This window comes from Taeniopygia guttata, chromosome 1, assembly GCF_048771995.1.
Source record: "Taeniopygia guttata chromosome 1, bTaeGut7.mat, whole genome shotgun sequence".
NCBI classification, from domain to species: Eukaryota; Metazoa; Chordata; class Aves; order Passeriformes; family Estrildidae; genus Taeniopygia; species Taeniopygia guttata.
The window spans coordinates 95,693,553-95,720,373 of record NC_133024.1 but is presented as its reverse complement, the minus strand read 5'-3'; the positions used below and the strand labels follow the sequence as shown (position 1 = coordinate 95,720,373).

General features: G+C 38.9%; 1 protein-coding gene across 3 annotated transcripts in view; it reads right to left on the bottom strand.

Moving 5' to 3' along the window:
* The window catches only part of TBL1X (transducin beta like 1 X-linked), a 191,756-nt gene that overhangs the window by 14,796 nt on the left and 150,139 nt on the right, over positions 1-26,821 (bottom strand). For all 3 annotated transcript variants that reach the window (XM_030271099.4, XM_030271183.4, NM_001159817.2), the window contains 7 exon segments: positions 21,518-21,663; positions 18,463-18,712; positions 12,362-12,494; positions 5,397-5,538; positions 2,534-2,597; positions 2,334-2,431; positions 772-832 (listed from right to left, as the gene is read on the bottom strand). In XM_030271099.4, the coding sequence (XP_030126959.1) occupies positions 772-832; positions 2,334-2,431; positions 2,534-2,597; positions 5,397-5,538; positions 12,362-12,494; positions 18,463-18,712; positions 21,518-21,663 (894 nt within the window).

The following is a 26,821-nucleotide window of genomic DNA, read 5'->3' as shown; positions in this document are numbered from 1 at the left end:
AACACCTCCAGAATCAGAATCAGAAGATTCTCATGGTTTTAAACTCAGTTTTACTGTACCCCTTAAAATTCTTCACTGTGAAAATGTAGCCACTTCAGATCATAAATTCAGCCATCATCTTACAAGACTGGTCCAGGTGAATTTTGCATTATGTCAATGACTGCCTGTTATTCAAGATTATTTAGTATATGTGGCATCTCCTGTCTTCTTAAAACAGTTCTACAAGTAACCATCCTCATAGCATTTTGGTGCAGCAAGGTTTTGAAACTCAAGGCTGGCAACCAATTTCCAATAATCAGAGAAAGCAAACATTGAAGAAATTCAAGTTAAAATTAAAAGCTAAGAAATTCTGATGACCTTTATGAGTGCAGTGGTGAATGCAAGGTGCATAAGAGATCTGCCTGCTTCTGCCTCATATCAGCTTCATTGAAACAGGAGCAGAGAGAATTGAAAAGATCCCAGACACCTCCACTGAAAGTTCTCCTCATGAATCACCACCTGGTACTATTCAAGCACATAGATACCAATAGGACTGCTCAGTTAGGTAGGCATGGCTGGTGTACAAATGCTCTTCTAAAATCAGCTTTCACAGCTGATTCTCTCAGAACTGTGTCTTTCTGAAATGAGAATAAACCCACAAACCATGATATTCAAGATAGGTAAAGCACAAAAAAACTGATTGAAATTCTTCCCTGACAGATATGGATAAAGTACATTGATAGAATTAAAAGCTGCATTTCATTTTCCTAAGAAGAGTTATGCAAAAAGTACCTGAATGGAAAGGAAATTGCTGTTTAGCTTCTCCTGTGTGAGCATCCCAAATTATTGTTGTCTGCATCCAAAGAAAGAGTGGAAAAAAAGGATTAGTGACTGTTCAGCTCAGAGAAAAAAAACCCCAAGTAGCAACCTCACTAAGTAGCAATTCTAAGTGATGAACCGATAAAATTATTGACTACAGAGAGCCTTGCGTGCTGAACAGCGGGAAACCCAGAAATTACTTCTAGGTATTACAGGATAATAATCTAAGAGTAGATAAAGAAGTGTCATGCCTACAAAAGAAGCAATATAACTATGAAGAATGGCATACTCTCTCTGAAAAACGCTAGAAGGCAACACTATACATTTTTAACAAACATATTGAAAAAAAATTTCAGTTATGATCTTTAAAGAACACTTTTTCCCTTTTCAAAAGATGCAAGTTGAATTCTACTTCAAAATTATGCTGAACCCCATTTGTAACAAACCAACAAGTGAAATATTTTTCTATCAGCAGAGTACACAACACTTCTTGCCACTAAGGTGGGACACATTCAGGTCCAATTGGCTTATACAGGTTTAATCCATACTCACAAGCACATGTGAGTGTATCCCCTGTAGAGCTCAATACCACCTTCTGAGTGAACTGTCAATTTATTGGGAGTATATACTTCCAGAAGATAAATTAAGGATGCATCATCTTGCTGATAATGGATCACCAAAGAAATGCTGCTTTTATGGAGAATGTAAGTTTGCCAGAGGAATGGAATTACAATTGGGAGACCAGTGTAGCTGAATATAAGGCAGTATACAAGTGGGTAAAACTAAGCTTCCATTCTCACAAGGATATGTAAATATAGGGATTTACTGAGCTTACAGATGCACAAACCTCAGCTGGACTCCCCTCTGCCAGCTGCTGGCATCTCACTGCAATACAGGCCATGCAGCCTATCCCTTAGAAGTGCCATTTTTCTCTCTGAATTTTGTAAAGGAAGACAAGGATGACACATGCATCTAATTTTTAGACACTGAAAGTTAGACAAGATGAATGCTGTGTACTTTCCAGTTTCAATTTTAATGGATCATCAGTCATCTGTTCATTTTAATCTCTAATGTGCACTTAGCTGTAACTACTACATTTTGCTTGATTTTCAGAGTAATTCAGAGTAATTTTTTTTTTTTTTGCGTATTTCTAGAGGAAGCCATATATATTTTATTCAAATAGAAGTGTTGCAACAATTAGATGAGCTAAAAGGTGTGGTACCTTTAAGATCACTTTCTTCCTGTAAATAGCTGATAAAACTACAAATATTAAGCACTGGAAGCTGTTCCTTCCTTAACAGAGACACACTCAAGATGCAATTTTACACAGTTTTTTTAAAGTTAAGTATTTTCTATGAAAATATTATACATTTATGCAGCCTCAAAACTGCAATCAACATGCACTAAAATATATTAAAGAAATGTAAACTCTCCAGAGTGCCTGGAGAAGAAGAAAATAATCTTAAGGAATTCAGCAGCACAAGCTCACTCATCAGCATACTTATATGTTAGAATAATGTATTTTTAAAACTCACTTTATCAACACCAGCACTTAAAATATAATTCCCCTTTTTGTTCCATTTCAGGGCAAATATTGGACCTTTATGTTGACCTAAGGTGCTTGCAAGGTTACCTGGAATAAAGAACAGGTTATTATTACAATTTCTTTACAAACTGGTCAAATAACAGCTCACTGCTGTTTGATGCTTAAGAACACAATAAATGCTTGACTTACCATCTTCTGTCCATATTCTTGCAAAACCATCATATGAGCCTGTAGCCAATAGTGTTCCATCACTCTGTTAAAATATATATAAATGGCAAAGGTGCATATGAAATAAAACCTGTTTCAACCAACCTTTTCCTTTCTTTTTTAAGGTTTGCTAATTGTGATTTATCATTCTGGTCCACTCATTGAGACAGATTATGCTATGATTTGAACTAAAGGTTATTACTTCAGACAGCACAGAGGAAATAAAATCCTCTAACATAGAGTGAAATACTGGGCTATGCCATCAGATATGAGCCATTTAGTCAAAAAGGTTAGAAAAAGAAAACAAGATAGAACAAGTTCTATGGGCTTCTTCCACTTAACAAACAGATACTACTTCTTAGCCATAAAGAACCTACAGAACATCTACAGATGACCTAAACCCAGACTAAATCCCAGTTCAGTGAAACTCAGGCACCTTTACAAGAAAGAAGTCCCCAAGCCACATACACTCAGGGTGGACACCTCAAATGTTATCTACCACCAAGGAATTGCTTTCTACTTGTCTAAACACAGACTCTCACACATGCCCACAGGTATAGCACCATGATGAAAAAATGGATTCATGGGCCCCAGTTAGAAGGAAAAAACCCCATGAATTTCATCAGCAAGTTGCACGTATTCTGGAAGGAACCCTTCAGAGAAGGGCATGTCCTGGCAACCAGTGAATGAAGCTGGTGTGATTAGGCCAGAATGAGAATAATTAAAACAGAACTTGACTCAGCCATCTGGTGACACAGTTGAAGCCGGATATTTAGTTTTTCAACATTTCAGAACCTGGATAAAGAGTCAGATTCATCCCATTTATCTCCAGACATGCAGAAGTTAGGAGTTAGTTCAGGAGTGCCATCTAGTCTCCCTCCATTACTAACTGCATCATGTAACTGAAACTCTTGAACCCGTTTGCTTTAGATTATGCCCAATCCAATATGAAGGCGTGTGTCTCTGTCTCTGCTGGCTTAAGGTGAGTCTAGAGGACTAGCTTGGATGGATAAACCACAGGAGATGAATCTTACCCAAGGTATCAAAGGGCATGATCTGAATACGACCTCCAGAAATAACCTTTCTTATAACCTTTCTTATAACCCTTACGTCACGTAAGTCACATAAACCAGAGAAGAACTAATTCAATACCAGCAGTGTGAATATTTCACAGGGAAATATGATTAATATTGTGGTTCTAAATAAACAATAAAGGCAGTTGGCATTTCTATCTTGATGAATAGAAAATTAGAAAAAGGCATGAAATAATCCTTTAAAACATATGCCCACTCCAATCCTCCAAAAACATTGACTCAGAGCACTTGTAAATTTAACTCAAATATATAATAATAAAGGGGGGGGGGGAAATACCATAACTTAAGCAAAGCTCACTGTAATGTACAATTCTCTGGACTGATGATGAGAAAAAAGGTGATAAAGGACAAAAAGAGAAAAAGAAAAGCTCAGGAACTTAGATATACGGTTTATCCGAATTTGTTGCTGGTAATTCACATTCTTTGGGAAACTCAAAGTAAGTTGGAAGCACTTTAAGTGTTTGAATAAGAATATTTCCCTAACTTAAGTACTAGTAAAATGCAAGTGAAGTACCAATGAAGTCTGGAAGGTAAGGAACTACTACAGGAAATACTAGAGGATGCACTATATTTTGGACAATTTTTCTCCTAACTGTTCTCCACTCATTGCACGTTTTCCTATTTCAGTTTCTCTTTTCTTACTCCTAGATACATTTTTTTCACAACTCTTTTTATTCACTCTAATATCCACAGGAAACAAGTAATGAACATAAGCTTGAGTTTTCATTTGTTTCCTTGAACTACCTCTACTTTCTGTACTACTCACCAACTTCTTCCATTGTGCAAATACAAAATACACAGGGGAAAGGTGACTTGTGCAGTGGCCTTATATTTTAGTTTGTGAAGCACCTAGCTCACCTGAAGGACAATACTGCAGTAAAGATTAATTGAAACTTGATCTCTGGCCAGAAACTGAGACTGTACATAACTGCTGAAAATCCTTTCTGGTATTTAATTAATCTGTTTTCCTATGAAAACAAGACTAATGTGATCACTATGTCCGCACTAATATCAGCAAAACAGACAGAATGAAAATTATCTTGAAGTAATTAAGGTTCCTGCAGGGTCTTGTAAATTTTTCTGGCAAATATTAGAGCAGCCCAAAGGCACTGCCCAGACACTGGGGATTCTCAACAATACCTGTCCTCTCTGCTCACTTCAATACTCTTTGTGCAGGAGCACATTATCTAAGATAGGAGATTCTGCAGGATGAAAGTAAAAAAGGGATCAGGCAAGACAGTTTCTTCCAGAAGGTAAGGACAGAGTAACTACACATGCTCCTATCAAGACAAAGAAAATAATGTGAACACATTTTGCTGTGCACAGCATAATTCAAATGAGAGGATCTGGAGAGTCCAACCTCAGAATAAGTTTCACTGGTGCTTTTATCTCCTTACATGCAAAAATAAAGTAACTATGAGATCCAAATACATTATTAATGAGGCTTCAGTATTACACAGATTGTTTGTTTAATCTTTGTTCTTAAAGCAAGCTAAGTTTATTTTTACCCATGCTCCTAAAATAGAGATATAAATATATCATTGTTAGATTGAAGATGGCAACAGTCTTGGAAAATTACAGCATGTAGGAGAAAGTTCAGCCTATTAGGAGTATTTGAAAGAAGAGGTCAGTAGGTTAGGACAGAGCTTCTAGTCACCTCAGATATGAAAGATATAGAGCAGCAACTGTAATTGCCTTGGAATTAAATTTAGACAGTTAAAAACCATGCACAGTCTTAGAAGTTAGCTTACATTCCAGTCCAATGAAGTCACATCCTTATTGCTGGGGACATCATGTCCTCCTTCTCTTATGCAGTGCCTCAAAACTAGCTGAGTGGAACCGCTGTTGCTGTTTTCATTGAGATTCCATATCCTGGCCGTTGAGTCTCCGGATCTATAAAGCAATTATGCAAATAAGTTGAAAACTCCTCACGTTGACCTAGCAAACAGTGTAAAAGCCTGTATTTCTGTTTTCATTGAGACAACATTACAGCCTTGCAGAAGATTGGAGGAACAAGAGCCGCTGGTCTGTACTGTAATGGGAGTGTCTGACTGCACGGGGCTGCTCTGGCTCTGTGTAAAATGCAGGTGTAAGACTTTGGTGCTGAAATTAGCAGAAGCTCACCTAGGGGAGGGCCCTATTCCATTGAAATGTTCCAAATTTTGTAAGTAGAAGTGGTTTTGAACCTCCTGAGAATTCTAATGCTTCTCCTGTGCACTGCCAAGTGCATCCAAAGTAGATCCAACCACCTTTCCCTAAACCTGCTGAATGGATCAGGGCATTACAAGCATTTAAAAAACAATTTTTTCTTTCCAACTCTTTCTGAATTCTGTGTACTTTTCTAAAAATGCTAACACATATTTGAATTATACCTGTCATAATTTTGTTTATTCAGGGAAGTTTACATAAAACTTTTGCATAAACTCACCATCTACATTTTGCACTACATACCAAAAGCTGGCATCACCATATCTGAGTCAGTATGGGGCAAGTTACAGTAACTGACTGTAGCCTGGCTGCTTACATCATGTTGTCTGAAGAAGTGGCAAAATAAATACTGCCATAATAGAACAAGACAGAGGCAGCATCAGGATTTTGATCTATTTTATAGACCAATGATTTTCTACAGAGGTGTTTTTAATGCAGGCTGTAACCCTGATTTTGCTTAGAAAAGGTTTTGAGGAGGAAGAGTCTATCATTATCTACTTGTAAATAATATATTTATTTTGACTTTGCATAAACCTTTTTTCTACTGAATAATGTCTCTAAGATTCAGAGATAATTTGCCATGAAATGAAAAATATTCCACATTAAAAGTTTACTGGGATTTTTTTTCACCCTCCTTCATTTTTAAAACAACAATGACCAAAACCAAGTATCCTGGATTACTTGTTTTGTTGAGAAAGCAATTTTCATTTACATGCAGTAAGTAGAAACCTGGAGCAGAGTTAGCATCTCTGTCATACTTGCAAGAATTCATACAGTCTAGATGAAATTTCATTGTTGATACATCTGATGTGTTAGCTTTTCCCTCTTTTTAAAAGTAATGACAAAAAACTTCCTTTCCTATACACTATCAAGGAGAAAAAGTCTTTCTTCAAAGATCCATTTTTCTTTGATACGGCATGTTTTACTGAAAAAAGAAATCCAGCACAAGAGAATACTAGATTTGCTTTTGGTGTACTAGTAAAGCATTTTAATTATTGATACTAAGACTACCAGGCAAACTTTCAACACTTGACATATCTTCAAATGCAAATATTGACCAAGCAATTGTTGAACTCCATTGATCTTTGTGTATTATTTTACTAATAATTTAGCCTAATTTTACACAAACATTTCAACTGTAAAAGCAAACACCCCTCTGCCTGTATTAGTAGCTCTGAGCTTTTCTGGGTTATGGCATGTCAGGGGAATGTGATCCCATCTCCTGTGAACCTTTGTGCCAAGCTGAGATGTGCTGGCTGGCCAGGGTTTTGAACCCAGCTACTCCTGTAAAGCCACTCTTTAATTTTTGAGACATATCGTTCACATTAGTGATTAAGAAATAATTCAGATCAGGGTAATTTTTGCCATAACACAGCTGTGACTGTAATATACACCCTTAATTATTCAGAGGTCTGGAAAACTGACATTTTTGCATATGTTGGCTAGAATATTAACCAAGTTAATAATGAGGCTCAGAAGTTAAGGAACATTTTTAACTGTGGTAATTAACAATGATGGAACATAAGTCTTTAAAGGAGTGCTTCATTGGTTAACAAGCTAAGTAGGAAATTCCTTCAGAGCTGGCTTCTCTCCTATGTAAGACTGCAGGACTGTCCTGCCCTCATTGTAATAATTCAGTTTGTTATTGGATCTTGTGAATAAGGTACTCAGTCACTTGGCTATCAAATACAATATCCTATTTGCTAGTTCTAAAAGGGTTATGTTTTGTTTTTCAACAGTTTTATTTAGCCAGTTTTCTGGCAAGGCCTGGGCAGTCTTATTTTCCAGTATTTTAATTTTGTTTTTCCCTTTTCTTCTCCCAAAGCTACATAAGCTATTATGTGTCCCTGCAGAGAGGCTTTATAAGCCTACCAGTGTGCAGCAAGGGTATTTGTGTGTCTTCCTTTTTGTTGCTGGGAAAAAAAAAAAAAAAAAAAAAAAAAAAAGAGCGCAGAGAATGCTCTGGAAAGCATTCTGATTTCTGTTGAACGATTCACTGAACCCTGCCTTATTAGAGGAGCACAGTTCAAGCACAATTCAGAAAGATATTTAATCTCCTTTGCCCACAGAAGCATTTCTATCTGCATGATAAAGCAGCTCATTCCAACATGCAAGTCATGAACACTTGAGTAATAGGTATACTCCTCTGCACTGTGGTAGAGTATTGCCAAATTTTAGGAAGGCTATTTCTGAAAGGATTTTATTTCATGCTCTCCTGCCCTAGTATGTTCATGGATCAAGGTGAACAAATGTTTGTGGAATTTAATTTGTGACATATAAAATCACCATTCTGTAACTGGGAGCACCAGAGGTTGTTTTAAGTGCTGCAGCTGGGTGAAGAATTTTGCAAGATGGTTGTTGAACCTTGGTATTTCTAATCTTCAGCTACAAGATTGAAAATCACTGTTATTTTGAGATGCAATACTGCTAATGTGTATTTGCTACTTTGGCTTCAACAGGTTAGAGTTTTTATTATTTTATTTTAAGAGATATTATTAAAAGAATTATGGGAAAGAAACTCCTCTTTTTTTTTTTTTTTTTTAAGATCTAACATTTCCTTAATAAAGCACATCTCTTAAACTAAGTGCATACTGTTCCTGGGCAGTTGGTAGAAGGAAGTGCTTCACAGGTGTCCTGATTAAGATCTCTGCCCCACTGATTCTACAACATTATTCCCTGCTACAGGTTATTCAAGTCAACCTCCCCTAATAACTGACCACTTTGCATTCATGGATTTGATGTACTGAGGAAACCAGTCCAAATAGTCCCCTGCTAACAAATAAGCACTTAAGAGTTAGCAGAATTAATATCTTGCACTGACATTGAGGGGTGGTGTCTGAAATTAACGCTCTCAAATTGGTAAGTCAAAAAGATTATTCTGAAAGGTAATTTACAGTAGATCCTAAAACACTGATATGAGGAGTACAGTAACCTGAAGTACTATATATATATGAAACCCAGAAACTATGACAGCAGATAGCCTGGGAACATCTTTTCTTGCTTCCAAGAGACCCAGCCAGATCTCGGACAGCAGCTTTTGCAGAAAATTACTTTGCTGACTAGGGAGAGCAAAAGGTGCACAGAGAGGTCTAGAAGAGACAAGTCACAGCCTCTCTGTATGAGAGGCTGGCATAGATTAGCTGATAAGCAAAGAAACCTACTGTTTGTTTTGGGACTGAGGCCAGGTCCCTCTGCTTCATGGCTGTGTGAATTACTTGAAGGGCATGGATGTCACAGAACAGAACAAACTCTTGGAAGCAGCAGTGGAACACAATGACAAAAACATCCTAAGTTCAACTGGAAAAGGTTCTGGAGTTCAAGGCTCTAGCAGCCTTGACATTCAGAGTCCGTCCACTTCCACACTGGGAAATTCAAGCATGTTCAGAACGCTCTGTGTTACCAGACCATGATGACCTGTGCAAGCAAACTGACAGGTTATTCCCTGGCCAATTTTGACTTGTATTAATTAGCACTCTTGCTTGGGTCTCTGATGTTCTCTCTGAATAACTCCTGGGCACGGTTACAATGTCCAGAGATGATTCCCAATGTGCAGTTTGTTTGGCAGCCAGGGCAGTTTGCTAGCACAGACACCAGCCGTTCTGTGCCAGCTGGCCTCAGTGCCTAGGAATATTCCCAGGCACAGTTAGTTTACTAATGTGGATGCAGCTGTAATGGATTTCTGTACTACACATGGAACATAACCATCTGCAACAATTTAAATGTGTCATGAAATTAAAACATAGATATTGAAAGATAACTAGCGGAAGATATCAGTCTTTGGCTGGGAATGGCCAAATCTTGAGATTTAACAAAGCACCTCTTTTTTTGGTATTCCTTCACCTGTCCAAACCACTCTATACAACTATTTGCTTTGGAATGTTGACTTCCTTCATAAAGTGTAGTTAATTATCTTACCTGGCTGTATGTACACACTTCATTCTATTATTATAATGCTTCTGTTCACAACATCTAAGCAATCTTTTCATAGGCATCTGGTGACAGTCATGCCTTTGATATCATTTACTGGTATTTCTAGTGTCCCCATCCTCAGCTTTAAGGGTTATGTGTGTGGTGGAGGGGGAAGAGCAGCTGCAGAATATATTTTTCTAGCTATTTGATCAGAGAAATTCCTGTCTCTCTGTTATATATTGAAATAGCTGTTTGCAAAGCCCAAAGAGTATATATAAGTGTGTATATATAGTCTTCACACACTAAGGAAAAAGCAACTGAGTAGATATGACATTAAATATCAAAATCCCTTTTTCTCAGTGGGATGGTCACTAAATCTGGAAACTAGTGCTCTAGTTTTAGGTAATTCATTCTACATGTCTCTTAAACATCTTGCTTCAGATTAGGTTCTGAACCTGCATTATTCTTTTAGTTAAGGATTATATCAGGTTGCTGTCTAAACTGCTACTGCTAGTTGTTAGAAAAATCTATTGCCTGTGTAACAAGGCTTCAGGAAAATACTTTGTCATTAATTGAGAATCAATTAGTCACTTTATAAACAAAACAAATATGTTATTATTTCCCCTATTTAATAGCTAGGTTTTAAAATGTGTTTTTAAAGATGGGTACAATCAAGCAGATGGGAAACCCGAAGAAAAGTATTGACTGGACAGCACAATATGGCTGTTACAGAATCTAACAATCTGACGCTCACACATCAGACTAACTGCAGTGTTCTTTTTTTAATCATTACTTTCTAAAGGGCAAACAGATCTGCAGTATACTGTGGATCTCGGGGAATTTCTCTCCCTTGTTTAACTGGTGCTGTAACAGGGAGTTTACCTGTAGATAAAAGCTTGCACTGTTATTACACCAGACAAAAGCTTCTTTGTGCAGGGGCATAATCACTTACTCAGCTCTCTTCCTTCAGTTTCACTTTCTTCTGAGCATTCTCTGCCATTTCAGTCACTAAGCTTCACCAGGCACTGGCTGCTGCATTACCCCAATTCCAGCTGCATCCCTACCTCGTTTCTTACAAGCAGGCTAAAATCTGACCAAGATGCACATGGATCTAAATTATTTGCATTGTCATTGCACTGCTCTTAGTCTGAGTAAAGCACATGATTGTACTTTGTAAGCACATGTGTATTTATGTGCCTCCACAGTCACTAGCAAAGCTCATTGCGAAAGACCTATTACACTGAAGGGTAAAGCTTAATGGAACTGCTAGTGAGAGGGTATTCCTCTGGCTCAGCTATCTGACTAATAGTTCTGATTATCATCCTCCAGGTCTATCTCTAAGATATCACAATCCAGGGATCCATCTACCAATGCTTAGCACCCTGAGGCAAAGTCAAACACACTACAACACATACTCTGGTTTATGAAATGCTCCACCATTTAAATTATGCACGCTAGGATTGTGCACCATGGATCCTAGGGAAGCAGTCCACTGTTGCAAACACTGACTTGCTTAAAATTGATAAATGAAGATACTTAGTACTACAGATGCTAAAAGCATTATCAGACCTGGATATTCCAGAAAAAAAAAAAAAAAAAGCATACTTAGCAGGATTCTGGTTTCCAAAATCCCAGTTTGTTGTCTGAAATTACTCTTTTGAAATTTCTATCTTCACTCTCTTGGAGATCTCTCCTGTTCATCCAACATGGAATTTATTCTATTTTTCTATTTATACTGTTTTCATTTTTCTATTTATACTTGTTTTCATGTACCAAGTGAACAAAGGTAACAAGACTATTCTGATAATATTGCAAAAAATCCAGAAATAAAATAAGGACTCTCCTCTTCCTTGTGAGGAAAGTATCCTACTACTGCTAAGTAACTCTGAGTGATTTACCTCCTCAAACTTTGATCAGCTTTACTCCATGTTCCCAGTTAGACTTGTTAAATTTAGTCTTCATGTTAAGGTTTAACTTAAAGCATGGACACAGATTCCAACGCCTGCATACAGCTCCTGAGGTATGTTTACAATGATGATTTTGTCTGGATCAAAAGTGCTTTTGTAAGTCAGTCCCCTGATTATCCCACTTAGGATGCTCTGGTGGTCATTGCAGAGCAGTTCTGCAGAGGATAAACTGGACTCCCTTCCAATGACACTAAACCACAGCATCCCCTTAAACCACTACTTACTGTTCAACTCACTGAACAAACTTAGGTCCAGTCTGAAGCAACCCCCATCTCCATACTTTTGAAAAAGACTGGTGAATGCCAATGACTTTCTGAGACCTCAGTGTGAATCAATAACTAAGAGCAGTAGATTACATGAGCTCCAAATAGTCTGATAATTATCCATAATTATTAAAAAAAATATATTTCCCAAAAATTTGCACACATTTAGGGCCACAGAATTTACATCTTAGATGTACAAATTCTTCATATTTGTTGCTACCTTATAATTATTTAGCAGTTATGCAGGTATGGAACTGCTGAAAAAAACACTGCTGCTGGCTGATAAACATCCCAAAAACACTTGCAAGTTCTTGCATCTCTAAATATTCTCTAATTGCAGCAGCTGGTTTGAGTCACTGTCTGTCTTACCCAGATGCTAGCAGGTCACTGACAGGGTTCCAGGCACAGATGAACACTTCTGATTCATGGCCCCGAAGGACTGTTGCTTTGTTAGGAGGGATTTCAACATCCCCGTCAATTTCCATTGGCTTTGAATGATTATCTGTAAGGAGATATATCAGAATAAAGAGTTTACAAGATGCAGTTAGGTCTGTTTCAAAATCATTCTAGTTATCCAAGGCCTGAAGCTTACAGCAGCATATACACCAAATCAATACTCTGTGCTGTGTCATTGACAGTATTACTCTATTTGTTTCTCTCTGGCCATTCAAATTTATGACATTTCCTCAAAATATAAAGCTTCCGAAACATTTTCTATAAATCTACATAGCTTTTCATCCCCCAAATACTCAGGATTTAGTTCAGTGTAGTTTTTCTTTTGAAGCTGGCCTCATTAAAAATGAACTACAGATTTATTAAAATAATTTTTAAAACAACATTAATAATTTATATTTTCTTACACAATCTCCTGTAAGTAATATCTGCTACTAACAGGCAAAAAAATATACTGAGTAGGGGCTTCATTCCTGAAGCACATCAGGGAAATGGTGAATGATCACCTTCTCCAGGATATTGTAATACATACAAAGGTACCAAATGAGCCATAGATATACTTAACCTGCATGCTGTAACTCTGCAGTTCTTTGGACTTTGGACTGCAGTCTAGGTAACATTGCTTTCAGAAACTTCCTTTATTGTCTTAAGCAAGAAAAAGTGATTTTAAAGTGATGGATTTCTCTTAGTAACAACAGTTCATTCCAACTTGCATCATGAACCATGTTTTCACTTCAGACTTCCTCTGCTTCTGTATAAATCTTCCTCATTAAGCTCCAGCTAAATTCCCTGGCAGCATTACAAGATTATTATTCTCTGCAAACAAGACACCATCCAAGGACAGGTGACACACTGCAACAGCAGACAGCAGATGCTACACACCCAAGTGTGGCCCATTTTTTTTTTTTTTGCAGAAAGCACATCCAAGAGCAGGTAGCTGGCAGCCTCCTGTTACCTAACCAATGCTTTGGCCAGCTGATCAGCTCTGACTAATCAAAATGCAAGTTCTCCTTCTGGGTTGTCTTTCAGTTAGTCATTCTTTAATCACATATGGAGATCCATAGGTTTGCAAGTAGAATAATTATCCTCCCTCATTGCTGCATGTTTATGGCATTTAAAATCAGCCATCTGTCCTGATACTCCAGCTCTGCTAAGCTATTGCCCATCAACTGGTGAAACAGACTGTAGCACTGCACAAGGGCACTGGGCTGGGGGGGTGGGGGGAAGATCTCCAGATTTCTATCCTTACCTGGGTTTTCACATATCTGGTTTGGCTCTGCCTAACTTATGCTGACTCACACAAATAGCACTTCTGATTGTGTATTTGGTTAGCACCCTAAAACTATGTCTGTAGCATATCTACGCCACAGATGGAATGGAATCTACATGAGTCACACAGAATCAAGTATTAAAATCAGGAAACAACTAACAGTAGTTTGACAACTTATTTCTAATGAAAAGTATTTATAATTTTGACTACACTTATTACCTATGGACTTGCTGCATAAACACTGGAAATGCCTATTTGTAAAATCTATACCTATGCTGAGTCCCTGTGTTAAGCATTGTCCTTGATAATTCCCTATGCGTATGATTACTAAACTGAATACTGTTGAGATACACCAATACTCAAGATTTAGCCTGACACCAGCAGCTGGGATCAGGCACTGAAGAGTGAGGCACTATTAAAACCCACCAAAAGATACAAGCCTAGAACTCACAATCTTATATTGCTCAGCACAGCAAAGAATCACCATGCTTAAAGCATATTTTCATGAGAAAAAACGCAGCATGACAATGGCTACACATTTATCTGTGTCATCTTCACAATGTGAGCTAGAATCTGGGGGTAAATAAATCAAGAAGATATTTCAAGCACTTTAATTTGAAAAATTTAAATGAGATGCTATGCTTACGACATAGGATCCTACTGTTACCTGCCTGGCTCTAAGGGCAGGGCTGCTTTTTGCTCTCAATTAAAACTAAATGACAGCTGGGAAGCAGCATTACTCCAAGGTCCCAGAGTGAAGAGGAGCAGAACAAAGCCATCAGATACTCAGAACAAAGCCATCAGATACTCAGCAGTATTTTTCATTTGTACGTGGCCAGATGGAAAAACCTAGACACACACTTTGAATGCTATTAACTGCTGTGAAAAAAGACACATGAACAGTCATGTTGTGAAAAAGAAACCTTGATTAGCTGATACCTGGATTAGTACATGCAAGACCATCTGGCCTCTGGGAGCAATGAAATACCTGCAGAATTGTTTTGTATTGTATCTTTACAGAATAGTTTTGGTGGTTCAGGAGAAAAGAGAGGGAAGGATGAGAAGCCTTTCAAAAATAATTTGCCACTGTTCACATTTTATGTGTTTTCTTCCTATTTGCATCAGTAGTCAGGAGCATTCATATTTATAGTGTAACTGTTCAGCACTAAACTTAAAATGCCCCATTGAACAAACAGGACAGTTCATGCCTCTGTGATACTGCTTCAGGCTCTTATCAGATTCAGAGAGACACTTGCAGCTTATGACTGATAAAATTATGGTAACAACAAAAAACTGCAGAAAGCCCTGAGCATAAATTGGCACCCTCTCAAGAGTGACAAGTTCCGAGCTCTTGGGAGCCCTGGTCTCACCTGGAAATTTGGTTTTCTATGGATGCAGCTGCAATGTGTGCATGGGGAATGAGAATGAATAGATAAGTGAGATGCAGTAACCATCAAGAACAGGCTTCTTTTGCTCTGAAGTACCTTCCAAGCAGAAATCTTTCCTTTAAGATCTTATTTGCACAAAATTGCCCTAGAGGGGTTCTCTGGAAGAGAAGGCACTTCTACTAACTGCAGCACAGCCTCAGGTGAAAAACTAAGACTGCAGGTCACATAGGGAAGGACTCGAATATCCAAGTGTTAACACAAAACATTTTCTAAAGGCCAGGGCATCTTTGGTAATAGTCTACATTATATTATAATTATTTTCCTCAAATGTATCAAAAATCTCAAATGACTGGAAATTAGAAGTCATAGTACCCCAAAGTATTAAGATTGAGGGGGTTTTTTTAGTGTAAAAAGAAAAATTCTAACACACTAATAAGCAGTGTTAATTATTTCCTCCAAAGAAAAAAATAGATGTTTTAAGATCTTATGAGTGCTCACCCTGTCTGTTCTCAGGAAATATATCTTTTTGTGTTTTTTTTTTTTTTAAACTTAAATCTTTAAGAGGCCTTTCACTAAAGTTGCTCTTTATGGCTGTAGTTTTAATAAAGGAACAGGGCTTAGTTCTCTTTCCAGAGCTTTAATTTTTGTAAACCTACGCCAATCCTTGCAAATATAATGAAACAAATGACACTAAAAATATTTGTGTTGGAAAACAATCTAAAGTTTGGTTCCATTTCTACATGCTGACTTTTATTTTTTCCTGTAATATTTGAAGTGACTTAAAACTGAGAACATTACTTGGGAAGCAACAAGGCAAGGCAGTGACTTTTTTAATTCAGTATTTGAATCTGCACCTCAAACTATTGTTATTGTTGTTTGTCTCCTCTCTTTCTTAAATCTATCATATTGTATTGGTTATGCCACATACAAAAGCTTATCAGATAATATTAAATATTTTAAAACCTTTTTGGAAAGACTTAAGAGTGTCCGGGAGAACTCCATGCCAGAATAAATGCAAACTAGGTAATTTCTCAAAGACATGTCTTCCTCCTGCTCCACCCATCCCACCTTTTTTCAAAGCCTGATATTTGGGTGACTTCCAGGTTATGACTAAGGACTAGCACATTATTTAAACCTGTGCCAATATATGCCAGGTCTGTGGAATACAACAACAGTAAAAATTAAGGTTTGGGAAGTTTCTCACAGCTTTCATATCAGCAGTCTTTTCTACTCAGTAGGTCTCCCATGATTATTTCTTTCTCCCAGGAAAAGTCCTTCTCTGCATTCCAATAAAAGGTCTGCAACTGTGTGTGAAAATCCTTCTATTAAAAACAGCTGTGAGAATTATTATCTTTTAAATTGGAAAATGTCAGATTTGCGATACCAAGGCTTATGGTGTAGCTATAAACATGAACTGATCTTTAAGGCTTCCCTTTTGTTAATACAATAGTAGGTGTATTTCTTTGGATCAGAAGGAAATACACCTAAGTGGTTCTCTTTTAGTGATGAACCAATGATAAGAATTTGATTTTTTCTGGACCTGAGACAGGGAGACGTTCCCCTAAAATTTTCACGTCAGCTGAAGATGTGTAAACAAACAAAATGTCAGCATTTCATAAATTTAACAGTACTTTAATTTCTGTTTGCAACCCTTCATATGAAATTAGTTAGGTTTCATAGCAGAGGATTAGTTGAAAGTAAAACACATGCAATCCATAGTCTAAGAACAAATTGGTATTTTTTAAATGTTCAGATTTTTTGTTACATTTGCTTTCTCAAATAAAAATGTTATTTAAATAACTGCAGTTTTACTGGGGGAAACTAACCTGTCTAACTGGAATTCTCTGAAGGAAAACCTGTTTTGGAAGTTTTTTTCTCACTGACCCACAGAGGAATCTATTCAGATCAAAGAGAAGGTGGAGACTGATAAAGGTATCTACACTGCAGAACCAATAAAATCTGTTACATGATTACAGCTCTGACCTTGTGTAAGCCAAAGAGCTGTTAGAATTTTCTACAAAAAAACCTGCCATGCATGTTCCTCTAGAGTTTTCTTTTAAGACAACTGCCCTTACTGGGCAGTAAGGGCTGGTTTCAGAAATCAGCCAGTATGCAAATGGGCCTTGCACACAGAAACCAGAACCAGTAATCCCATCTGCCCCACAGCGCTAGCACAGTCATCAGGATCTAGTTACACAAACAGGTAGGTCCCACTCTGTGCTGGGTATATCTGACTTTGGATGATTAATATATAAGTGCAGTCTCCCTCAGTCACCCATGACTAGGTGAATTCAGCGCTCTTGAGAACCAACTGTTCCCAAAGACTCAGGAAGGTGGGACCTTCAGTTGGATACTTGCAGTGGACTGTATGAATTAGCACATGCTATTACAGGTCGAGGAACAATTTTGCTCTGTGCCTTCAAGACAAATGGGCTGCATCCAAGCTCTTTGCTGGGAATGGTCCTCGGCACATGTGCTTGGCAATGCTGATCAGAAATGGATTGTTGGTATAGTCCAAACTGGGCTAATGACCATGACAGTAAGGCTATGGATGCTCCTGTGCTTGGCCACACCCTATAAAAATGGAAGCTGGAACATGCCAAACTGGCCCAAGGACCGTGCCAAGGCTATGGATGATCACAGGACAGCTACTGCACAAGGCTATGCACTGGTCACACAACAATTACAGAGAGGGCTTGTAGGTCTGTTGGAAGTTAGGATTACCCCTTTTTTCTTTCTCTCAGGGTATTTTCTCCCATATAACAAGAGGTACTTAAGAGAGACAAAAGAAGTTGCCACAGTACAGGGGAAGGGTGTGGCTAGCTACTCTCTTAGCTGAGTGGTTTCTCTTGGAGAGGCAGAGATAGCGAGATTTGGAGGCACAGGAGTCATATTCTCCATTCCAAGACAGGTTCCTGCCTCCCTTGGTAGGCACCTGTCTTTCAAACCAAGACAAGGTCCCAGCCTCTCAAACCATCTCTCTCCTGGCCTGGCCAAAATTACAAGCTTCGTCTACTGCCCAGTTTTTATCCAATATCTAAAAGTATCTAGAAGGTTGATAGCAAAGTCTGGGTATCCTGCTCCAAGGAGAGAGCATACAGCTCCACTTCTTGATTCTGTCTTCAACCTGCAATTCTGAACATATCTGAAGTTTTCAGATTGTCAGAGACAGGTAAAACACAGTGCTGTGATGTGAAACATCATTTTTACTAGCAGCCTTTTTAGAAATGCCCCACCCTCCTGAAAATTATTGCCCTTTGTTCTACTACCTAGAAGAAAGCACATCCTGCAACTAAGAACTACAATATTACTGAAACACAAACAGCCCGGCAGTGGCAGGCAGCTGCACGTTGCCTTACTTATTGCATGTGCCCCATTCTCCTCTCCATTCACAGTGGCTTCTCCGTTCTTTGGTGTGTTCTGCTGGGAAACAGCAGTCGTCGTGGCTCCCGCTGTGGCCGCCGTGGCTGCTGCCGCTGCCGCGGCGCTGGCTTGTTGCTGTGCTAGCTTCTCTCTGAACGCTTGCTGTCGGGTCTGAACGACATCAGGCATCACGGCGTCTATCAGAGACAGGGACTCTATTGGCCTGCCATCAAATACTGTACCATCCTGCAGGGAAAATGAGCAGAAGGGAAATCCCAAGTTTAGGACCTTCACCACTCAGGCGGCAAAGAATCACAAAACGAGGCTGCGTGAAGACACTACACTTTGACTTAACCAACAGGGCCACAGGACTATGGACTGACTCTCTCTCAGATCTGTGATGGTGGCACTCATGGCACTCAGAAATCTGATCAGTGAAAAAGTAATTGGTTGGAATTTTATAGAAAGTTCTACCATATAAATTAACCTTTTGCTTGATAGATGCAAAAGGAATTAAGCTGTGTTAAAAAATATGTCTGACCAATAGCAGAAAATTTAACTTTCTTTTCTGTTTGAAAAAACAGAGTCATGGCTAAAGCTATGATAAAGGCAAACAGCCTTTGGTTAAACTGTTTGTTTTCCTACACTTGCAGGAGCGTAGGAATGGAATGGAAGCAGATGATGCATAATGAACCTCAGCCAAAACATGATGTATGCACAAATTCAGTGGTTTCTTACGCAGTGTTTTTCAGCCCAGCACCAGCAGTTGTAGCTGATCATACAAGACAGCCTTACCATTATTTTTCTTTTATTCCACTATATTATTCATAATAGTTATGACTTTCATTTTGATTTTTGTAAATTAGGCTTCAGCTTCAAAAACCAATTGAGTAAACTTTTAGAGACTGTTGAAGACTTAATAGAGACTATATTGACTTAGCTTTATTTCATTTTCACTTTCCTAATATCTTAAATATAGGGGAAAGATTTTAGTAGTCTTTGCAAAGTGCTATTCTGCCAATCTTCTGCAAACTCCCTTCAATTCTTTGAAATAACAATGGTCCAGTGGTGAAAGATTTGTTCTAAGAAAGAGCAAGTACGAATAGGATACAGATATATAATGTAGCTGGTAAACAATATAATCTTCCATAGGTGAGAAGAGTTAAAAAAAGAATTGCTTGCCTGACTGGTATGTTACTGCTGACCTAGTTGTTGAATTACCCTTAATAATTACAATATTAAGATAATACATATTTGTTTCCTCATGGGGAAGAAAAAGGACGAGACAGTTGTTAGAGAAGTAACCATAACCTCTTTCTCGTCAACATTTTTTAATGTGTTTGCCAAAATTTATTTTAATCTGGACTCAAATTCTTGCTACACAATAAACAAAATGTTTGCCAACAGATCCTGACATCTTACATTTTCATCTGTAAATGTGCTCACTGGACTATTTACATGACTGCCCTTTAATAGAGACAAACAATAGTTTTATACACACTAGTTTATAGACTGACTGATTACTTATCACTCTTAAGTAATGCTCATATAAAAGTAATACATAGGGAAGCATTTATGGTAACCCTTCCTGGGATTCAGATGTAGCATGAATGGCCTTTGCTTTGCTGTAACTTACTTAACATCTATTTGAACAGGATGATAGAATGGCTTGGGCTGGAAAGGACCTTAAAGGCCATGTGTCCAACATCCCTGCAGTGGGCAAGGACACCTTCCATGAGACCAGGTTGCTCAGGACTCTGATCAACCTGACTCAAACCACGATGAGAGAGCAACGTAAATCTTAATGGTGACAACAGACATATTTTCAGATTATTCTCTCATTTTAGGGAAAGTCTTGAAGCGCAGGCCCCTACAACCTGACCTGACATAGGTGCTTCAGAGAACTTTCTAACTGTGTAGCTCCAGTTTCAGGCACGGGGCAAAATGTTAAGCAGCAGCAAATTGAGACAGCTTTCTAACACTGGCTTGTTATTACAACTGCATCAAAGTGCAGCTTGGCGTGAATGTCAAATGTTATTGACCCAATTACAAAATAACACATACACAAATCTTATACATGGTATTGAGTCATAAAAAGAAAAAGCACACAGAATGTTTGAATAAAAACAAAAGAGTTTCCAAACTACACATTGCAAGCAACACAGCCTTTTCTCTACTTTATATTTCTTTGTTCTCACCCATGCTGTTCACATGCTACATTCAGGTATAGAGGAAAAAGCAGTAGCTTCTCTGTATTAATATTTACTACAGATGTTTGTTAATCAGAAGTATCTATTGTAAAAATCTTGTAAGGCAGCACTTGCTTATCTGTCATGTTTTATTCCCTCTCAAAGCACCACATCTTTGAGGTTGGCAGGGCAAAACCACTGGCTTTTCCCACATCTCTTCTTTGTTTCCACTGGCAGCTGAAGGAGAACAGAGACATTTTGTGGCTGTTCATACAATATCTACAGAAAACTTGCACCCCAGCCACATTCGGAATTTACATGCAACTGTTTCACCATGTAAATGATGCCTCATCTCATATGATCTAGGCCAAAGTCACCAAAATCACTCTCCAGTGACCTCTGTAAATTTTTGATCTGGCTTCTCATGGCTTGTGAACAGTGCTGCCTGCTAAGAGGTGTCAGAGAGTGAAGTTTTAACCTATGCTTCAGGTTTTTCTTGCCAAATTCTGCCATGACCTTGAAAACTCAAGGCTGTAAGCACAGGCAACCTTTTCTTGTTTGCTGCAACAACCTGTATGCCCTGGATTTGTTGACTGGGGTAGCAAAAACACCACGAATATCCAGGTAAGCAGCGCAGAGAACGCCTCCCTGCCACAGCTAAAAAACTGAAACACCCTTCCATCTCAGAGCTTTCTGGATTTCTGCTGAGATTGGGCAAAGTACGAGGAATAAAATTAAACCAAATGAGGAGAAGCTCGTGCTGGGGCTGCTGGGGTGTGCTGCTCGGCACGTCCCAGCGTGCGGCGATGGCAGCGGTGGCAGCAGTGGCAGCGGTGGCAGCAGTGGCAGCAGTGGCACTTACTTCGTTGATGCTGATCTCGGCCTCCACATATTGGAGCCCCTTCTGGAGGATGGAGATGAGTGCGGCAGGTGGCACTAGTGTTCCGTTGATGTTGGACTGGCTGATGTGGCTCTCGATACCGAAGGTAAAGGCCGAGTGGGAGAAACCTGAGAGCAGGAAAAGGAAGCCATGATATGAAATCTAAATGCACCAGTCAGATACACCTTCACGGTCTAAAAATAATTCTGCCTTGAGATCTAAGAGACGCTGCCGTGTAAGCAGGAGGGTGTGGGCTGGCTGCTCGGAGCTGGGGAGGTCAACCTGAGCCACCCTGACTGCCCATCCCCCCTCCCCATATATAGGGGAAGCCATATAGAAATTGAAATGCATGCAGAGCAAAATAACTGCACTAGCTGAAACAAAACACATAAACACCAGCAATTGCCACAAGGGCAGGTTCAGCTCAAAAAAGTGCCTCAAATCTCCATTTTCTTTGCTGAACTTCAGTGCTGGGTGTTTGCTGACACTGTGCACTTAAAGCCCTACGGGCATGCAAACTGTAAAAAATCAAGGCATAGATGCAGCTGACACAGAGGAGCCATTCCCTTATACCAGGGAAAATATTTCAAATCCTCTGCTCATTTATTGCTTAGTACAATATGATGGGCAGAGCACTGCTGTTAAAATGTGAAACCACAGAAAGGCCACCCCTGTAAACCTATTTTCTGTATGTGAACAGCAATAGCCGAAGTAATTAACTGGGATCTGCCACACAGTAGATGACAAGCTAGCGAGGTGGCCTGTACTTCAGCCAGAAGTCTTTCTCTTCCCTGTTTCATTTTTCTCATTATCTGATTAAGTAAGTGGCAATGAAGGTGACAGCACTGAAAATTAAAGAATTTTGGCAGACAAATTTTAAAGAATACTGCCTTAAATTCTGGCTGAAGTTGCTCAAAACAGTTGCTGGGTATGGAGGCGAGCACTGCAGAGAGACTGTACAGAGGGGCAGCTGTGGGAGGGGGGAGGGGGAACAGGATGTAGATATAACTGTAGGAACCCATTTATCATCACACTGTCTCCAGAGCATTAATCTAACATTAAAAGCCCTGGGGAAACCACCCATGCACTGTCTCAAACAGGAAGAGCTCTCATCATCTCCACCAGCTAGACAAGAAAAAACAACAAACAACAAACTCCCCCCAAAAAAGAAAAAGAAAGCAGCTTTCAAATGAAAATACTTCCGTTAAATATAGCTGTGCCTCTTCCCCTTGTCAACGCTAGTTTCATTTATAGTTTTGTCCGTTAAGGGATTTCCCCTGTATCACTGCAGTGCCCAATTCTGTGCAGGCTGGGGATGTGATTTTGGGCTCGCTCGACAGTAGTGCTTTCTTTATCTCTTTTCAAGATACTTCTCCCAGCTAGCTCAATTATTAACACATATAGCTAGCAAAAACAAGCTGAGAAATAGAATGCCTCCCACATTTGAAACCAAGGTATGTATTTCTCTGATTCTCCCTTCCCCCTACACATTTTATTTTGTTGCTGCTTTTCTCTTTTTCCTGCTAACAGCTTCCACTCCCTCCCCTCCCACCCTAATTTTTCTTCCTGGAGCTCTCCCAGTTTTGGGGGATGCTTTGGACACTTTTTAGGAAATGGCAGGTCCACCTATGAATAAAATTCCATAGGATCACAAGGCACTAAAAAAGGACAGATAAAAAACCCCTACTGAAAAACTGCAGTATCATTTATGTAATCCCTAGGTCAATTTCTTATTCTGTATTGCTCTTTACGTCCTGGTCTAGTTTATGAGCTGCTGGACCTCCTGCTGTGAAACAGACTTTAAGATCTGCAGGGCAGTGTTTTTCCCTGTTTATTAGTTTTGTAGGACATCTAAGCACATTACTGGAAACCACAATGAGGAAGAAAGCAAGCACTCAGCATACACAGCCTGCACCTAAGAGGTCTAAGGCCTAATCACTGAACACTGAAATCTCTATATGTATCAATAAACACCTGGCATAAAACTAAGCAGAATTAGAGAATCAGATCCCTCTTAATTTATATTTATGTGTATTTGAGTTAATCAACAATGGTAATACAACTTTCTTAAAACAGAATTAACTTAAAAATACATGACAGATAAATTGGTAAATCTATGTAAGAATGAGAAAATTGAGCTGCTGTCCAGGAGCACTAAAGGTGACTGCTAAAAAGCCCAGCAGCTAGTTTCCAAGTCAACAGCTCAGAGAATTTTAACATGGTCTCTGATTGAAACAACAGGTGGATGGCATAAAAATGGCAACCAACAAACATGGAGGGAAAAAGTAAAAAAGTGGAAAACCATGACTGTGGATCAATGGCAGACATAAATCTAAAGTATGACATTTTACATCTCATTATTGCATTTTGTATCTTACAGACTTTTTAGCTGGCTGCTGGCATATCTCAAGCCCCATCTTTGCCAGGAGACAGATGATTGTGCACATAGCTAAACCTCTTTGTTCAGTCCTGATCCCCAGAGAGCAACACAACTCACCTCATAGCACGTGAGAGAAGAAACTTTTCAGTACATAACTCAGTTGTGCTTTTGCAATTAAACTTGTTATCTTACTGTTTCTCTGGATGCTGAGAAACTATCACCAAAGCATCTGTTAGATGAGAAAACACAAAACCCCTGGTACACTGTCACTGAGGAGCAATCTCACTCACACACCTCCAGCAGCTATGAGAAACCTTCCTAAGATTTTATCAGACAAGATCTGATTAACAAAAATCAATGGCACAAAACGGTTTAAGTGAGTGTTGCTGGACATAGTGCTCCTCACACCTCTTGAAAAAATCCACTCATACAATTGTAGTTTAAGAAAACCAAAACAACAGAAATATGCCAACCAGTCCCCCAAGAGACAGCTAATTCCCTCCTGATTTCTTGTATTACCATGGCAGTTATATAAGGTTCATTTGAAAATAAATGGTTTTAAAACCACCTCACACAGTCAACAAAATCCTCAATGAAGCTGTACCTACATGAGGTTTCTGATTACACTGAAGAATCACCTGAGCTTTTATTTTATAGATAACAGATGTCATCAGCTCTCTTCAGTGCTCTGCATTGCACTACACTAAACTACACAGCAAAGCTGCAGCTCCATAGTTTAGTCTTACGAAAAGGTGATTTCTGTTAAACAAAGGCAATTTAAAGAAAATTGTTAACCTGGCCCCCCTTCTAAGATCATGAAACTACACTGGGGACACAAAGCCAAGACACAAGCGCCACCCCCACTTCAAGTCTGTCAGAGCAGTTGGGGAGCGTGAGCAGAGACAGAAGGTGCTCTGCAAGTGGGGATCTGAAGGAAGGATGTGGTGCGGATGACGTGAAATTACAGTAGACAAACTGAAAATGCCGTGGCAGCGGTGAAATGAATGAAAGTTGCAAATCCATGTCTGTATGCATTCCTTCTCATAAATTCTGTCACTCTGGTGACTGCAATAATCACTCTAAAAAACAGTAATTCCTGTTCAAATAGCACCAGTAAACAAAATCTTAGTGCAATACACCCTTCAAATACACATGAACTGAGACTATGAGCTTTTAAGGTTAAAAGCATGAACACAAGGGCTTGAAGAGGAGAAAGCATTGCCACACACTGAACAGGTTTCATATCAGCAAGCCAGCTGCTATTGCAGTGACATGACCAGTGCCCTAAATGGCATCTTTCAGCAGACTTGAGAGAATGGCTTCCACGTTTTTTCTGCCTCAAAAAAGATGGAGAAACAGAAACCATCAAGCTATGCATAACCTGTAAATACATTATCACATATGAAAAATATACCCAAATGAACAGTGCAGATCTTGGGATGATCTTGGTATGAATGGAGGTGACTTATCAGCTGTGGAACAGTTGGACTTGAAGTATTTCACAGAGCATAAAAGCATAAAGGACATAATGAATGCAGAAAACAATTACGTGAACGGTCCCCCAATCTCAAAAAAATTTACACAAGTCAGAAACAGACTTGAAAACTGACTGAAATTACTAATTGAGAGAGTCCCACACTTTTTTTTTTTTACTGACAGTGGTAACAGGTCCTGATTCTGTGCTATATCTTTTCCCACACTGAGGTGTCTGTATATACTCTCAGTGGTATATACACAGCCGTTTGTGAATTCTTGCCCTAGGCAGTGCCAAAAAATGCATATGTAGGACTGTGTTTTGCAAAATTTCACTGATAGGTTTTGCTATAACTGCAAAAATGGAGATGATGGAGGGTTTTTCCTTTGGCTGTTCCTTTTTCAGTTAAAATGGCTTCCCTTTGAAGCTAGATTTGTCATTGATCATAAAATGACAAGGTTTTATTTAATGAACATAATGATGCTTGTTCCATGCTTGTTTGATCTGAAGGCTATACAGTTTTAATTGTTTACAGTATGCCTGGCTTACATCAGAAATGCCTGTCAAATGTAGGTGTAGAAAAGGCAACTGGGGAGCCACACAGCCCAGGGAATGACCTTCTCCAGAGATGTGTCTCACCTCTTCTGGGAGCAAAGCATTCCTCCTTTTAGACTCACAACTGGGGTGATGCTGAGTATTCCCCATGCTGGCTCATTTGACACTCACAGCTCCAGCTAAAGTTGACATCTACCAAGTGTTCCTTTCATTTCTCAATCTCTTTAGCACTACAAAAAGCATATCTTTGTGAAACTGCAACCTTGAATTGTAGCAGCTACAGTTCCTACTGCTGTATTTGTACAGATAAGGGGAATGACAAAGAAGGGTCTGTGGAAGCAAAGACCCTTGAACTGTTTCAGCCCTTACTGGTTACTTGGGAGGTACTTTGGGGATGCCCTGAGGAGCAATAGAGAAGTGATCTGTTGAACAAAGTTTTCTGTTTGCCAGCTAAGTGGACTTAGTTTTTTCTGGTTAACCTAAATAGTTTGCTGTACAAGTAATTTTTAAAACTCAGGTGTTTTTCAGTTATTTGCTAATAACTCGGTTCAATTACTCCCACTGTAAAATCCTTCACTGAAACATTTACTAGTGTACAATGAAACAGAGAATACAGAATTATGAACATCAAATTGCCTTTTTCATACACTTTGGGCATCTTGATGATGAACAGCCTCTATCCCAGCACTGAGTACAAGTAACAAGCCATTCTGACAAATCTTTGTAACTAAAGCCCAGTGTGGCCCTCTTTTCTGGAAAATGGTGACATTTCATATGGAGATCTGTGTCATTTCCTCCAATAAATTTTCCTATTTCTTTAATTTAAGCAGTCCAGACTGAGGTTTGCATATACAGAGATCTTAAGTTCAATTTTTAG